This window comes from Nelumbo lutea, chromosome 2 (genome assembly GCF_056320005.1).
Source record: "Nelumbo lutea isolate HS-2025 chromosome 2, American lotus-T2T, whole genome shotgun sequence".
In the NCBI taxonomy this organism is placed as follows: Eukaryota; Viridiplantae; Streptophyta; class Magnoliopsida; order Proteales; family Nelumbonaceae; genus Nelumbo; species Nelumbo lutea.
This window is the reverse complement of record NC_142685.1, coordinates 49,909,314-49,926,104: the sequence shown is the minus strand read 5'-3', so window position 1 is coordinate 49,926,104 and position 16,791 is coordinate 49,909,314. Positions and strand designations below refer to the sequence as shown.

Genomic DNA, 16,791 nt, shown 5'->3' with positions numbered 1-16,791 from the left:
TTTTCTTTAGGTTTCGAAACTCAAATCTCCATTTTAAGGTTCAAAGTACCAACACGTATTGGCCCGTATTGGCTGATACGTATTGTTCCGGAACCCCTCTAGTATGCCCCTATAGTGGGTGTATCAGGGGTCTGACCGGTTCAAGGGGTGGAGGAGACCTAAACCAGCCCCCCTGAACTAGTTTCTGAAAAAAATTAAAAAAAAACTAAAAAAAAATAGCATCGATTCGCTTGATACGCCCATACCGGCATATGGGGCATATGCATATTTTGAACCTTGCTCCATTTTACTCCCTATTCTTCAAACCAAATCTCCTTATTTGTTTTTTTTTTTCTCCACTATATCTAGGGTTTCTAGGATCAGTCGATATGCCTCAGCTTCAAGTGTCCTCCCTTTCAAGTGCGATTCTGGGAAGAGCAACTGGTGTTGTTGGGATCAGCCAATAAAACAAAACTTATTGGAGCTACTGCCACAATTCCCTGCCACTCTTTTGTTTGGTGACAAGAAGAAGAAGACGAGTAGCAGACCTGGGCATTTGGAAGAAGAAGAAGAAGAAGAAGAAGAAGAATAAGGGGAGAAAAGAGTAATAAGGAGAGAGAGAGAGTTTAGAGGGAGAATAACCAAAGAGAGGAGGGGAGAATACCACCACCCTTGTTCAACCTTCACAACGGGAATGATGATCAGTAGTGCCCAAAACCAATTAATTATTAATTATTTTTATTAATTGTTAATTATTAAATAGTATTTTGAATTTGATAATGATTTTGTATGAAATAGTACAAATTGAGCTCAAAATTACCAAGTAGTCTATTCTAGGGGTAAAATAGTAAAATTAGGGAATTTCAAATGTTAAAGGTTTGGTCCAACACAAACAAGCTTATATATTTAGAGTCTCTAAAAAGTAAAAAAAAAACATTTATGCCTCTTTTCGGATTGTAGACACTTTTAATCTTTTTAACTTTTTCAGACTTTAGATTTCAGATTTATCAAATGCCACCTAAGTGTTTCTGAGTCCTATTTTCTCTTTTTGTGGACGGTTGAACCGGCTAGCCAATGCTAATGATGGGTTCATGTGTTAACAATATGAAACAATGGGTTGGGCAACGTGGTCGATTAAGATTGGTGGGTTCATGCGTTTGATGAACCCACTGGTGCACAGAACACGTACTCCTAGCACCAGGATTTGGGGGTTACCGGGTTAGGTTAGGATATGATTTATAGAGTTCGGATCTGTTGACAACATTGTCGGGAATTCACATCAGCACATGCCCCACAAGCATCTCACAACACATCCCAACTGTGTATTGGAAACATCTCTCAATGACAAGTATAGCATATATTCCTAATGCATGCTAAGATGTGCATGTCAACATATGAGGCGTGTAGGTGCTAATGTGATCTTCATGGCCACGCTCATCCCGACTCTGTTTGTAGCCCCAATAATACACGATTACCCAAAAAAGAAAAAGACTTGGGAAGCTTTACCTATCAAAAAAACTTTACTAAAGAGACGCTTCCTTTTTTTTTGGGTGAAAGCAGCAAGGTAATATTAAACCTGAACTCAAAGGGAACAAAGAACAAGCACTAAGGTCTATTTAGGTCTTGGTTTGCCAAGTTTTGGATCCACTCTGGTGAATCATTGACAAACAAACCAGACTCTTTTAGACCTTTATTAACCAACACATGGGCTACATTGTTACAAGATTTGTTTACATGAACAAAAGAAATCAAAAAGTCTTCGGTAAGCAAAACAATATCCATGCACAAAAAGTTTGCATCCAACACCAAATCAAAATTTTTAGTGTTTAAAGCCCACACCAAAGCTAAACAATCTGATTCCATTATCAGAGCTTCTTCCTTAAACATGTTCATGACTTCCAGCTGTTGAGAATTGCCATTGCTTCAGCTTGGATGGGGGAAGAAGCTAAGGATTTTCCAAAAGCATACACTACCACACTTCCTAAAGAATTTCTTAGAACAACTCCAAAACCTGAGCATCCTGGATACAAAATTCTGTAGGTATTTGTCTAGTACTTCGATGCTAAAGAGAAGAATTTCACAATTCTACTTGGGAATCTTCACTCTCTCTCTCTCCACATCCTATAGGTCACAACCAGAGTAGAAATTGGATTTGGATCAGAATTTTCAAATATCTTTAGATTTGTAGCCTTCCAAATATTCCAAATTAATAAGAAAGAGAACGAATTCATGTCTTCTCTTCTTTCACTATCTTTCAAACAGATATCAAGCCACATAGCTAACCAATGCTTAAACGATGCAAAATTGCACCCTCTTGCAATCACAAAGTTTAAATGACACCCAAACCAGGTTGCTTGAGCATGACCACACTCGAACAAGCAATGCATAACAGTCTCAATTTGTTGGAAGCAAATGGGGCGAACATCACCACTAGAGAGATTTCTTTTACAAAGATTTTCATTTACTGCTATAGCATTTAAACAACATTTCCAGATGAAGTTTTTTATCCTAGGGTCAGATTTTGCTTTCCAAATTTCAGCCTATTGAGTCTTCCTAAACCCGCCAAACGTACCATTGCTCTCATTAGAATTGTTGGCTTCTCTATTATTTGAGCATATTGCAAAGTAACCAGATTTCACAGTGTATTGACCACTTGAGCGATAGGTCCATCTAAGCTTATGGAAATTGATGTAACTATTTATGGTCACGTATCATTATTTCATGATGTGTCAATTTTTTGACTGAGTACCTCGTTATCTTGTCTGCTCCCAAGTGGCCTGTAACTCAGAGGCCGAAGTGGAGCTCCCTGGTGGCGAATTGCTTGGCGGTGACCTACCTTGATGAGCTGCTTGGAGGTGAGCTACCTTGATGAGCTACCTGGTGGTGAGCTACCTTGATGAGCTGCCTGGTGGTGAGCTAACTTGATGAGTTGTTTGGTGGCGAGCTACCTGGTGGCGAACTGCCTGGTGGTGAACTACCTTGATGAGCTACTTGGAGGTGAGCTACCTTGATGAGCTACCTGATGGTGAGCAACCTTGATGAGCTGCCTGGTGGTGAGCTACCTGGTGGCGAACTGCCTGGTGGTGAGCTACCTAGTGGCGAACTGCCTTGATGAGCTTTGTTGCTCTTTTAAAGGCCTGCAAGGAACCAAACGTCAGAAGACCCGGGGTGGCTAACCTGGCGAGGTCACTCCGATGCATATGTTAGCACTTAGTGGAGAACTGAGAATGATATTAGAGAACGAGAGAGCTAGAGATCAGAGGTTACTCATCTTTTATTTTTTACACACAATTGGGTGACTAACCCGACAAGGTCACTCCGATGCCTAAGTTAGCACTTAGTGGAGAGCTATGAATGATATTAGAGAATGAGAGAGCTAGAGAGTAGAGGTTACCCATATTTTTTTTTGCATACCTTTGCCCCTGGGAGTGAGGTCTTTATATACTAGAGTCCTCGTGGGTTAGGTGGAGCAGTTTCTAGATTCCCGCTGTGATGGGACCTGCTTTCGTGTTAGGTGGGGATAAAGCCACCAACTGGTAAGGTTGCCCATTTCCACCCGACTCGGGGAGGGGGTGAGCTGATATAGCCGTTACCAGTCACAATCCCGTAAAATGTGGGGTACGGTGGTGAGCTCCTCAGGGTTGTCAGGTTGGCGCCTGTGTCAGGCTGCTAGGTTGGTGCCTGGGCCAGGCCGCCAGCTCGTGCCAGGGCCAGGTTGCGTCAAGGCCAAGCTGCCATCTCGTGCCAGGGCCAGGTCGCGCCAGGGACAGGCTGCCAGGCCGCGCTTGTGCTAGGCTACGCCTGGTGGGACATCATCAACCTAGCAAAGGCAAGTTGTTGCCAATGTGGTCCCGGGTGTCACCTAGTTGTTTTGAGGTGCCAAGTGTCATAATGTCATTGGAGGGCCAAATCCGCCTTCATCATTTGCCCCCCACTCCCGAGCTGAAAGTAATTCGGCAAAGGGAGTAGGTTTCTCCTTTTGGCCCGTAATTCGACAAGTTCATGAGCACTAATTTAGATCCTTAGGGTCTGGGAGCGACTCATAGTCCACTCTCCTTGACTTTGCCCATGCCAACGACGCGGCTTGGTCTTGTGTAGTATTGTGGCCCTTAGGCTTTGGGAGTGACTCATAGTTCACTCCTAAACTTTGCCCATGCTCAAGAGGCAAATGGGTCTAAAGCAGTATTGTGGCCCTTAGGCTTTGGGAGCGACTCATAGTCCATTCTTGAACTTTGCCCATGCCGAAGAGGCGAATGGGTCTTAAGCAATATTGTGGCCCTTAGACTTTGGGAGCAATTCATAGTCCACTCCTAAACTTTGCCCATGCCGAAGAGGCGAATGGGTCTTATGCTGTGAGGTCTATGTGAGGTGTTGGGCTGAGTAGGTGTCGGGATGACCGGGTGCCGAGCTGCCTGTGAGGCATCAGGATGACTGGGTGTCGAGCTGCCTATGAGGCGTCGGGCTTACCGGGTGCTGAGCTGCCTGTGAGGTGTCAGGTTGACCGGGTGCCGAGCTGCCTGTGAGGTGTCGAGCTCTTTGCCATTTCGGTACTTTAGCCCTTAGGCTCTGGGAGCGACTTGCAGTACACTCCTTGATTTTGCCCATGCTGAAGAGGCGATTGGGTCTTTAGCGATGATGAAGTCTTTTATCAGTCCGTCAATTCGCGCCTGGGCCAAGCCATTAGGTCGGTGACCGTGCCAGGTCATGCCAGGCTGCTAGGCCGCTGGGTGGGCACCTTAGAGCTACTTAGTCTATTAGCTCTATACATAGTCTTTGAATTCATAAAAAAAGAAAATTGTAAAGTGAGAGCTTCAGCTTCTAAAAAGTGAGGGCTTAGCTTTCTGGGAGAAGAGGACTTAGCTTTTTGTAGGATGAGAACTTAGCTTTTTGTAGCGTTCCCATAGACGGCGCCAAATGATGTAACCGTTTTTGGTCACATATCATTTTTTTCGTGATGTTACAATTTTTTGGTTGAGTACCTCGTTATCTCGTCTGCTCCCAAGTGGCATGTGACTCAGATGCTGAAGTGGATCTCCTTGGTGGTGAGCTACCTAGTAGCGAACTGCTTGGTGCCGAGCTTCCTGGTGGTGAGCTACCTGGTGGCGAACTGCCTGGTGGTGAACTACCTTGATGAGCTGCTTGGAGGTGAGCTACCTTGATGAGCTACCTGGTGGTGAGCTACCTTGATGAGATGCCTGGTGGTGAGCTACCTGATGGCGAACTGCTTGGTGGTGAACTACCTGGTGGTGAACTACCTTGATGAGCTGCCTGGTAGTGAGCTACCTTGATGAATTGCCTGGTGGTGAGCTACCAAGTGGTGAGCTACTTGGTGGTGAACTGCCTTGATGAGCTTTGTTGCTCTTTCAGAGGCCTGCAAGGAACCAAATTTCAGAGGACCCGGGGTGGCTAACCCAGCGAGGTCACTTCGATGCCTGTGTTAGCACTTAGTGGAGAGCACACAATGGGGTGGCTAACCCGATGAGGTCACTCCGATGCCTAAGTTAGCACTTAGTGGAGAGCTGAGAATGATATTAGAGAATGAGAGAGCTAGAGAGCAGTGGTTACCCATCTTTTTTTTCGCATACCTTTGCCCCTGGGGGTGAGGTATTTATATACTGGAGTCCTCGTGGGTTAGGTGGAGAAGTTCCTAGATTCCCGATGTGATGGGACTTGCTTTCATGTTAGGTGGGGATAAAGCCACCAACTAGTAAGGTTGCCCATTTCCGCCTGACTCGGGGAGTGGGTGAGCTAATATAGTAGTTACCAATCATAATCCCGTAAAATGCGGGCTACGGTGGTGAGCTCCTCAGGGTTGTCAAGTTGGCGCCTGTGTCAGGCTGCCAGGTCGGTGCCTGGGCTAGGCCACCAGGTCGCGCATGGGCCAGGCCGCCAGCTCGTGCTAGGGCCAGGTCGCGCCAGGGCCAAGCTGCCAGCTCATGCCAAGGCTAGGTCGCGCTAGGGGTAGGCTGCCAGCTCATGCCAAGGCCAGGTTGCGCCAGGGCCAGGCTGTCAGCTCGTGCCAAGGCCAAGTCGCACCAGGGCCAAGCTGCCAGCTCGTGTCAGGGCCAAGTCGCGCTAGGGCCAGACTGTCAGGCCGCGCTTGTGCCAGGCTACGCCTGGTGGGACACCATCAACTTAGCAAAGGCAAGTTGTTGCTAAAGTGGTATCGGGTGTCACCTAGTTATTATGATGTGCCAAGTGTCATAATGTCATTGGAGGGCTAAATCCGCCCTCATCAGAAACTTTATGGAAACTTTTTTTTAACCCATCATCAACTAATGTATTGTTTGGGACCAAAATCGATTCTACATCATAGCCATATTAGCAATTCAAAAATAATTGATTATTTTGCAATTTGGTTGGTTGATTTCTGATAAATCAATTAACCGATCAAAAATTGATAATTAAAATTAGACTTGAAAAAAAAATTCACCAAACCGCAAAACTACTACCAAACCAAAGATGAAAGGATGGTGATTTCTCTTTTTCAGGCCAATTCTGATTCTTTTTGGATGATGTGAAATTTAATATGGATAGGAGAGATAATTTCTATAAAAAAAACACTATGATAATCACAACCAAATAAATACATATCTAATTTTTTTGAGAAATCAGCTAACAGCAATGGTACTAAAACAAACAATTTCTCTGGTTTTTGAAAAATCAGTGATTTATGAGAAATTTCATCCGAGAAATCATCATCAACCCCAAATTCACTATACTTTTAATGGGGAAGATGTAGTGATTTACTTATTCATTAGGGATTCAAGAGTGTAATGTATTTTGAAAATTGAGACCATCATTGACTCTAGCAGTCTAGCTAGCCAACAAAATATTCGCCCATTTCTCTCTCTATCTTATCTATATACATATTATCAAGTCTGGTTCGGGCTTGGCTTGGGCTTTTTTAGAAAGTCCGAATCCATAAGCCTAAAATAATGTTTAAGCCCAACTGAGAATGGACTGGGCTAGACTGGCCCTTTGGGGCCACCCTGCCTATGAATAGGTATGCTTCTCATGAATATTATTGGTTAGGGTGTTTAAGTATGAAAAAAAAATCTGCATTTGAAGACCAAGTAGACTACCAGCCTTGATTTTTGGATCATAGTGAAATTGATGTTTCTTCTCATTGAATATTATAATTTTACTAAAAAGTTTAAAAATGTTGAAAAAAAAAGAATAAGCACAATTAATGAGTGACAAATGGTGATTCAATCACTTATTAGTTAGAGCAAAATTCTAAAATATAGGTTGGACTATCACAAGAACAATCAAAACAAATACTTAAAAAGGATTACGAATTATCTGAATAGTGGTGTTTTACCAAAAAAAGAAAAAAAAAAGGATTTGTGTGCAGGCATAAGTGGCTATGTTTCAGACTTTAGTTTTCTAGATGCCACTAACCTCTGCCATGATTGACCCCGCAACACTTAGCACTTAGGGTGCGTTTGGTTCATGGGAATAGATGTCTGGAATCATAGCCAACCGTTATGGTCATTCGGGCCCAGGAATGTGATTCTCATTTCTCCTCTCTATTACTTTTTTTTGGGACAAAAAAAGCCCTTATTTCCTATTCAACCAAAGACCCAAACGTTTCCCAAGCCTTCCTCCAACATCGACTGCCGATAACCACCACGTCTGGTGAGGTAAGACCAGTTGCCAGTTGACCGTCCTTCCCCTGTATGGCTTATCCCCTTTCTTCTTCCTCTTCTTCTTTCTCTCCCTCTTCCTCCTCCCCTGTATCGCCATTGCCGCTGCTAATACCGTCGGCGCTACTATTTCTATTGGATCATCCTGTTCTGCCATTGGATCACCCCACTATTTGTTTTCTTTTTGCAGGTGCCCCACATCCTAACCTTACATGGTCAATCCGAAATCAGATTATTGAGCTTTTTCAAGCTTCAAAGAATAATTGCTTGTTTCTCAAATGTGACTTCAGGGGAAGCAAGTGCCAACATCCAAGCAGTGTGATGAAGTTGTTTCAAAGCTCCATCTTCTTCTATTTACAACCTCGGTGAGATTCATATACTCGCAGATCAGCTTTTGATTTGATTTTGGCTGGGTGTATACCAGTCTTTTTCCACCGGGGTCTGCAAATACACAGAATGAAATCAAGGCCAAAAAAGTCAGCAAAGAGAAAAAAGCTGCTTAGCATTGCTGAAGAGAAGGTTAGAGCTATGAGAAAGGAAGTGATGTGGCTGATTCCAAGATTGATTTATGGAGACCATTGAAGATGCTTTTGATGTAATTGTTCAAGCAATGATTGACAGGGCTAATAGAATCAGAAAGGAGGTTAAAGATGGAATGAATTCTCAGATGAATTGTCCAGAGATTAAGCTGGAAGTACAATTTGTTTGCGACAGTAGAAAAGCATGAGTGGGATCCTTTTTTTCTATTTACAACCTCGGTGAGATTCATATACTCGCAGATCAGCTTTTGATTTGATTTTGGCTGGGTGTATACCAGTCTTTTTCCACCGGGGTCTGCAAATACACAGAATGAAATCAAGGCCAAAAAAGTCAGCAAAGATAAAAAAGCTGCTTAGCATTGCTGAAGAGAAGGTTAGAGCTATGAGAAAGGAAGTGATGTGGCTGATTCCAAGATTGATTTATGGAGACCATTGAAGATGCTTTTGATGTAATTGTTCAAGCAATGATTGACAGGGCTAATAGAATCAGAAAGGAGGTTAAAGATGGAATGAATTCTCAGATGAATTGTCCAGAGATTAAGCTGGAAGTACAATTTGTTTGCGACAGTAGAAAAGCATGAGTGGGATCCTTTTTTTCTCAGATGAAGGGTGTGAGCTCTGGTTAGAGAAAGAAAAACAAGATAAAAAAATAAACACGGTTGTAAAGAGAGAATAGGACTAGGCAGAATCCATTTTTCTGCTCACTTGGAGCAAAAACACTGTAGTTATTGATAAGCTTGCATATAGAAATGAATTAAATTACAGAAATTATCAATTCTCCCAAGGCTCGGACCACGGACCAACCTGATATGGGCCCATGCGGGCTCGGGCCGTGGGCCAAACACTGTAGTTATTGATACCTCTACTAGTAATAATAGCAACCAAACTAACAAGAAAAAAACTTGTATGTTTTTTTCTTCACATAATCCCTTACAGCCATGCATTGAAAATATCTCTATACTTGTATGTTTTTTGATTTTTTTCATGGGAAGAGATTTCCAATGCATGGTGCAAGGGCTGTGAGGACAAAAATCTGATTTCATGCTGGATTGGGTTAATTTTGATTTAATCCTAAAGCCGGCCAAAGTTTTGAGAGAACCATATTAGTTATATGCTCAAATAAAATCAGGTAATCAGGGCTGCTATGCATTTATCCAAGTCTTTATACATACTATGACATCATACAAAAATGAATCCCATCCATACTAGCTGAAAAGTGCTAATTAAACAAAACAGAGTTGTCGATGATCGAAATCGAAGTGTATATTGCTATAGATAAGAAAGATTGTCAAAACCATATTCTGGTCGTCTCAGCAGCTAGGCATGCCAGCGGACAAAATTCGTCATGTTTGGTAACAGGGATATAGGGGAGACAGCTTATAATTGCTTAAGGAACTGGACCATGTCAGGACACCCTTGGCTGAGATTTGTTGCTTGAACCTACTTCTTTCTTTGTTATTTTTAATTGATGCAACCTTCCATTTATTTGCAATCAACTGGAATATTTAATGCGCTAATCTTACTGGGGTTTAACATTAGGAAAAGGATGGAAAAGACAAAGCCAAAATAAGGGAGAAGCCAGACAAGACATAATAAGCATTTTTAAAAGCATTTATAAGTCCAGGGTGTATTCTCACTATAAAATTACAAAAAAAATATGGAGATGACATCCAACCTTACTCAAAAGGTCGTCGAGGACCACAATGAAGGTGGACGAAAAAAGAGGGCTTTCATTTGCTTAATTGCAAAGGTCATCTCTGCAGTATATAGCAGCCATGAACGACAATGCCAAACATTTTCTAAGAAAAGTTTCTCGTCGACTGCATTGAGTAATTGTCTAGTTTTGAAAGACATTAGGCATGTATATTCTTTTAGCCATCTATTTCCAAACTAACAAGAGGGATTTTGGGCCATTAATTATTAACTGTGAACCCTTTAATGGTAAGTCCTGAATTAATCCTTCTAAACTAGACAAGTGAACCATGTGGATGCTTATAAATAATCCAACTTCTTTAATATTTATAGCCTCAAAGAAAGAGGAACCCTCGACCTTTAAATTCCATTAAAAATGGAGATGACCCGATAATGTGAAACTTAATAAAGGCATGGCTATATGAACTAATTAACATGTCACAAAGAAAGAGCACAGGCTGTGTAGCGTGGACAAACAAAGTTTTCATAACTTCAGGCATTCATGAACAAAGCATAAAAGCTTCATCTATCTATATCTTTATTATGTAAAGGGGGAGATGATGAATCCTCTCACCTCAATACTCACATGGATCACTTTCTTCTATTTCTTCACACATGGTTTATTTATTTTTATAATATAACTTTTTTAATCTTAATTCTCTTTATCAAAATCCTTCCCTCCATTAAATCCTTCTTGCTGCTCTCTTCTTAAATCTCGATTGTTAACCCTTCCTTCTTGGCTCTCACTAATAAAGTAGTGGTTTAAATTAAATGGGTCTACTTGGATTAAGGGCCAACTCAAACTCCAAATTTAATTATCAACCCAACCCCATGATTGAAGGTATCAGTACTCTTCTACATCTTTTTTCACATTTGACTGAATGGAAGAGGTGATACTTCCTCTTTTTAGGGGCTGTTGCCTGTTTGGTACAGTGGTGATGCCTTACACTTGCATTTTGGGTTGATCAATACAAACTTGTGATAGAGATTTTTCTACCTAAAATGTTTTGAGTTAATTAATACAAATTCTTATTTCTAGCTAAAACGTCAAAATTACCATTTCAATTATAATTAGTCACACATATGTATTTTTTTCCAGTGTTTAGAAAACACCGGCCGATCGAACTGTGACTTGGGGCATTGACAGGTTCGGTCACACCCCAATAACCGGACTTGCTCAAAACCCACTGAAAACTAGCTGACCAGCCCGTTTAACCAGAAAACTGGTGAACCAATCCCGATATCATGAAACCACCCGAGTTCATACATAAGTGAAATTTTAAAATGTTATTGCCAAAAATTGAACCCCAAGGCCTCTTATTTTTATAGATTATCTAATTACCACTAATCCACTTCTTTACTTATGCTAATTAATGAATATTTATTATACATATTACATAATTATGTACATATTTTAAAGAAAATGTAAGTTAAAAGACTTGAACCCTAGTCATTTGTTTTAAAAATTAAGAAGCTTACCATCCATCCACCCTATTTAAAAAAATTAAAAGTGGTAAAATATATTATATATAGTATCTATGTGACCCATAGTACATATATGTATATGCCACGTCATCATGGTTCGTCGAACCTCTAACCTATGAACCTCTCCCTTCTCCGGTTCTCTGAATATTGATTTTTTTAGTTAAAATGACACTGATATATGATGTGACAATACATATTTCTCACAAATTTATATTCATCAACCCAAAATGCAAATGCAACACAACACCACTGTACCAACACCCCCTCAGTGTTCCATGTATCAACCCACTCAAAAAAAAAAAAAAAAACTCCCTAATGATATTAAGCTTTGAACATCTACACATTCCATAATTCCTAGTTCATATTAAAACTATAACTAACCCAACTCAGTATGGACTCGCGATGGTTTGGGAGGATGATCCAGGTTTGAAGGCCTTCTCAGTTCTCACGCATGTTCTGCACTTTTTATCTTTTATTTTGGCAGCATTGCATAATTGAATACCATTACAATCATAAAACTAGTATTTTTTCTTTGACCTTTTGTTTTAACATAAATACTAGTTACATAATATCAGCTGTTTTACTTATATCTCATAATTACTTGAACACTAAAACAATCGTCGAACCATATTCTTTTTTTAAAAAAAAAAAAAAAACTTCCATAGTCCTCATACACGTTTTATTAATCGGCATACACATAAAAATCCTTTTCTAGAGACTCTTACCAACTTCCTATTCAACCCCAATAAAAACCAAGTTTAAGTTATAGAGCTTCTATAGAGTGTCACAGTGGAACTCAACTCTTTAAGAAGCTTTTGCCATTAAGAGAGTTGTAACCTCTTGAATTATTTGCTAAAAGGCAAAGTAATAAACCATTCAATTCAGCCGACTCAGTTGTCAAAGAGCCTCAAATTAGATTATTTATTTACTTGCCATAAGAGGAATATCTGCCACCTTGGCTATGTCTATTAAATGAAGAAAATAATCAAAATATTACTTTCTTGTTTTCTTTCTTTGGAGGGCTGTATGTGCATGCCCAGATTGAATCCGTCTTGAGCCTTCTGCTAATGGGAGCTGGTTTATGACCGTCGCTTTTCTGAAACACAACATGCCTGAAAAAGAAATAGAAAACATTAAAACCACTTCCCATCAAAGCCCATTAATCTTGACCATTGAATCTTTTCTGTTTTTTCTTTTATTTATATTTTCTGGATGAATACCATTCAATTATTTGCCCCCGTTCCATCAATCTCTTTTGTTCATTTCTTAAGCCAAGCAAATTTGACTTTAATTTGAGTCCAGAGTCTCCAGACAATGGATATAAGCTGTATAACGCCCATAGGTCTTACCAATTGCTTTCTTTTGAGATAAATCTGAAACAGAAATGGTTTAGAAAGTCCAACCCCATTAAAATAAAGGAATAAGACACTCATCCACGACGAGCGCCTGTTTTAGTTGCCAAGTATATTACACTTTACGTACATTGCTAGAATCTGCATGCACACTTTGACTATCCTCCTCTCGTCTTCATGACTTCATTTGGTTGGTCCCCAATGAGGTTTAAACTCACAAGTTTCAGCCGTAGGATTCGTTGACCTGCGATATTCTCTGATATAATTTGGTGCAGCCTAGCGTGAACCTATAAAATTGCGTCCGTTCATGTTCTAGCCCTAGGATCCATTGACTTCTTAATCTGATCTATTGGGTCATTGGGTGCAGAGATACACTTGATGAGCAACCCACGAGTTTAAAAGACGAGAAGCTACGTGTGGGATTAAGCTTGAGTTTGTTTTTAAGAACTAATTAGGACAACATAATGATAGGACTAGTTGCCTAATTAATGATTTTTGGAGGACAAAATTAGTATCATGTATAGTATGTTTGCCCATGTGCAAATTTTTTCCAAGTTTCTTAAGAAAATGGTTAGAATATTCCTTCTTTCAAGTTGCAAGTTATGATCTGTGTCACACCTTAATATTACAAAGAGTGCGCCTTAAAAACTTCAACCAGCTCTCTTCCTTTGTTTCCACTCAGAAATCAGAAGTCGGATTCTATGTATGAAATTGTACATTTTTTATATGGGTCAGGATCATCTATTCATAGCTTCATAGATGCATCCTGTTTTGTGTTAATTGTCTATAAACTCTGTCATCTCTTAATTAAGACGATACTATCATGTGCTAATCACGTGCCTTCAACCCATCATCAAGCATGGTTAATTGAAAAATAAAATTTAGTAGCTCAGCCCCTTCAATTGTCTTTACTTACACGTGGACAGTCCAACTTCTACTGTTTGCCTAAAACATGCATGTAGAGATAAACATAGACGTCCACGTCCTTATAAACAACAGAATGAAGAAACTTTGAAACTACTTTTCGAGTTTCAGTGGCTTCATGAGTCTAGTCCCCACGCAAAAACAGGCTATTCCTAGTTTCTGCCTGCGGTTCAGACTTCAGACAACCTTCTATTTGTATTGTTTTCTCACGTTTCCACTTTCTATTAGTTTTCTCTTCTTTTCTTAATCTGAAGATTCTGAACTCTTCGGTTGGTTCTACCCAAGATATACATATATGGTATATCTCTCCCCTCTAAAACCTCGGTTTTATTCTACTTTCTAACTCTATTATTAAGGCATATATATAAATAGATGTATTGATGGGGCGAGATATGTAGTTGGGCTTGACCTCCCAAAGAATCAACGGAGCGGATCACCACACCGGGAGCAAATGGAGAAATCGATCGTCCTAAGGTGTCGAAGTCCATTATGGTTCGTCATCTCTACCGCCTTTGTCTTTTGGTGCTTCTTATTTTACTTCAATTCTTCGGCTTTAAGAAGTAGCGGGAACGAGTACCTGTACGCGTTCCTCTTCCGAGGTTCGAAACTATTGCTTGTTGCAGACAACAATCACGTCGAACCTGTAAGTCAACCATTTCTAATGGATGATAGAGTACAACCTGTTGTCCAATTACCCGGTACAGTGGATTTGTCTGAACACTCCAGAGAAGATGAGCCTGTTAAGGAACCATCTATCGCTCAAGAGAGTACTGGAATACAAGCTGTAAGCAGAGTAACGATCATAGAGAATGTCGAAGCAAAGTCTTCCAGCAACGTATCTTCTGCAGAGGACAGGGTGGATCAGCCAGGTGACAAAGCAGATTCCGATACGTGCTCAGGTCGCTACATTTATGTATACGATCTCCCTGGTCGTTTCAATGCTGACATTCTCAGGGACTGTCGGTCCTTGAGTCTATGGACTGACATGTGCAAGTACCTGGCAAATTTCGGACTGGGTCCCCAGCTCGCCGACTCTGGAAGGGTCTTGTCCAGCACGAGTTGGTATGCCACGGATCAATTCTCGTTGGATGTGATCTTCAATAGCAGGATGAAACAATACGAGTGCTTAACAAATGATTCGTCCTTGGCTTCTGCAATCTTCGTACCCTTCTATGCGGGTCTTGACGTTGGCCGTTACCTTTGGCGGTACAATACCTCGGTGCGTGATTCCACTTCTCTTGCTCTTATGAAGTGGCTAGCAGAGAGACCCGAATGGAAGGTTTTGGGGGGACGAGATCACTTCCTGCTTGCAGGAAGGACCACGTGGGACTTCAGGAGGATGACAGAAGAGGACTCTGGTTGGGGCAACAAGCTCATGTTCTTGCCTGAAGCCAGGAACATGACTATGTTAGTGATTGAATCCAGCCCTCTTCACAGGAATGATTTCGCGATACCTTACCCAACATTTTTCCACCCTAAAAGAGATGATGAGGTCTTTCAATGGCAGAACAGGATGAGGAGGGTTAAGAGGCGTCACTTGTTTTCTTTCGTAGGTGCCCCACGTCCCAGTCTTTCAGGGTCGATACGGGGGAAGATTATCGACCAATGCCTATCTTCAAAGGGGAAGTGCCGGTTGTTGAATTGTGACGCTGGGTGGAAGAGTTGCCACAGCCCAAGTAGCGTGATGAAGATGTTCCAGAACTCTGTCTTCTGTTTACAACCACCTGGAGACTCGTATTCTCGGAAATCGGCGTTTGATTCGATGTTGGCTGGCTGTATACCAGTCTTCTTCCATCCAGGGTCTGCATACGTGCAGTATTTGTGGCATTTGCCCAAGGATTATACAAAATACTCTGTATTTATCTCGGAGAATGATGTTAAAGAAGGGAGGGTCAGCATAAGGGAGAAGCTGCTTCAGATTCCTAATGAGGAGGTGAGAGCTAAGAGGGAGGAAGTGATACGGTTGATTCCAAGACTGATATATGCAGATCCAAGGTCAAGATTGAAGACCACCGAAGATGCCTTTGATTTAACCATCAAGGGAATGATTGACAGGGTTGATAGAATCAGAAAGGAGATCAGCGATGGGGTCAACTCTGATACAGATTATCCAGAAGTGTACACCTGGAAGTATAATTTGTTTGGGACGGTGGAGAAACATGATTGGGATCCTTTCTTCCCTAGCTAAAAAAACAAAAAAGGTAACAAGGAATATCGTGCATACCGAAACACTTTTCCAGTTCTTATAATGGTTTAGTGAGTTTGTTTATGAATTGTATCTAGAAATCAACATTGGATCCAGTCGTAACTCGTAAGTGTTTCTTTGTAAGGAAGGGTAAGATTGGTAATACCACTAGAGGGTGTTTCTCAAAGTAAATTGTTTTTCTTGTTACGAATTTCAAAAACAAAATAAAATCAGTTGGTTTGAAAACAAATCACACGTGAAATATGTTTTTGGTTATATGTGTTTTTTGTTTTCAAAACTAAAACAAAACACTTAGTCTTGAATTTATAGTTTAAAGAATATAACTTCATCTAGTTATTTAATATCATGTTGCATAAATTATATAATTTATATACTACAAAATTTGTTTGTATTTTAAAAATATCATTTTGATTATTTTAAAGTGTTTTTTTTTTTTCTTTTTGAAACAAAACCACCTTATTTTTTTTCTTTTCCAATATATATATATATATATATTCAATACTTCAAAAATCAAGAACATGTTGTCCGTTACTTTGTTCCTTTCATTTCTTGGCTGATGTGACAATTTGAAAAATATTTATATTGTAGAATCAGGAATGCACCCTAAGGGGGCGTTTGACAATGTGGCGAATTTATTTTCTAAAACAAAATCAGCTGCACATCGACATCAGCAAAACTGTATTGTTTTTTTTCTTGACCTGGCAGGTGTATTTGTTTTTGTTTTAGAAAACAAACCCATTCACATCGTCTGACACCCACTAAATAAACATATTGTACCAATACATAATCCCAATAGCCATTACAGTCATACATCAAAAACATCTCCCTTGTCCTTCGTTGCATGATGCACGGCTGCAATCGCTGTTGCAACCGTGTTAGGACCAGTTCCGAAAGAGTAAACCCCTTTACTCCATTCGGTGCACTGTTTTTACTCAATGTACTTTGTCAATGGGAGCTTAAGTTAA

The 16,791-nt window shown here is 40.6% G+C and overlaps 1 protein-coding gene and 1 long non-coding RNA gene across 2 annotated transcripts; one reads left to right on the top strand and one right to left on the bottom strand.

Annotated features, from left to right (window-relative positions):
• Window positions 1–7,174: 7,174 nt before the first annotated feature.
• LOC148870562 (uncharacterized) lies at window positions 7,175–8,808 on the bottom strand. Its single transcript, XR_016108140.1, has 2 exons — window positions 8,383–8,808; window positions 7,175–8,069 (listed from the first exon to the last, which is right to left on the bottom strand). It is a non-coding gene; the product is annotated as an uncharacterized LOC148870562 (long non-coding RNA).
• Window positions 8,809–13,973: 5,165 nt separating this feature from the next.
• Window positions 13,974–16,055, top strand: LOC148870561 (xyloglucan galactosyltransferase MUR3-like). The gene has a single exon (XM_088971089.1). It carries the CDS (start codon window positions 14,072–14,074, stop codon window positions 15,806–15,808), a length of 1,737 nt encoding a protein of 578 aa, XP_088827215.1. The 5' UTR covers window positions 13,974–14,071; the 3' UTR covers window positions 15,809–16,055.
• The last annotated feature ends 736 nt before the right edge of the window (window positions 16,056–16,791 follow it).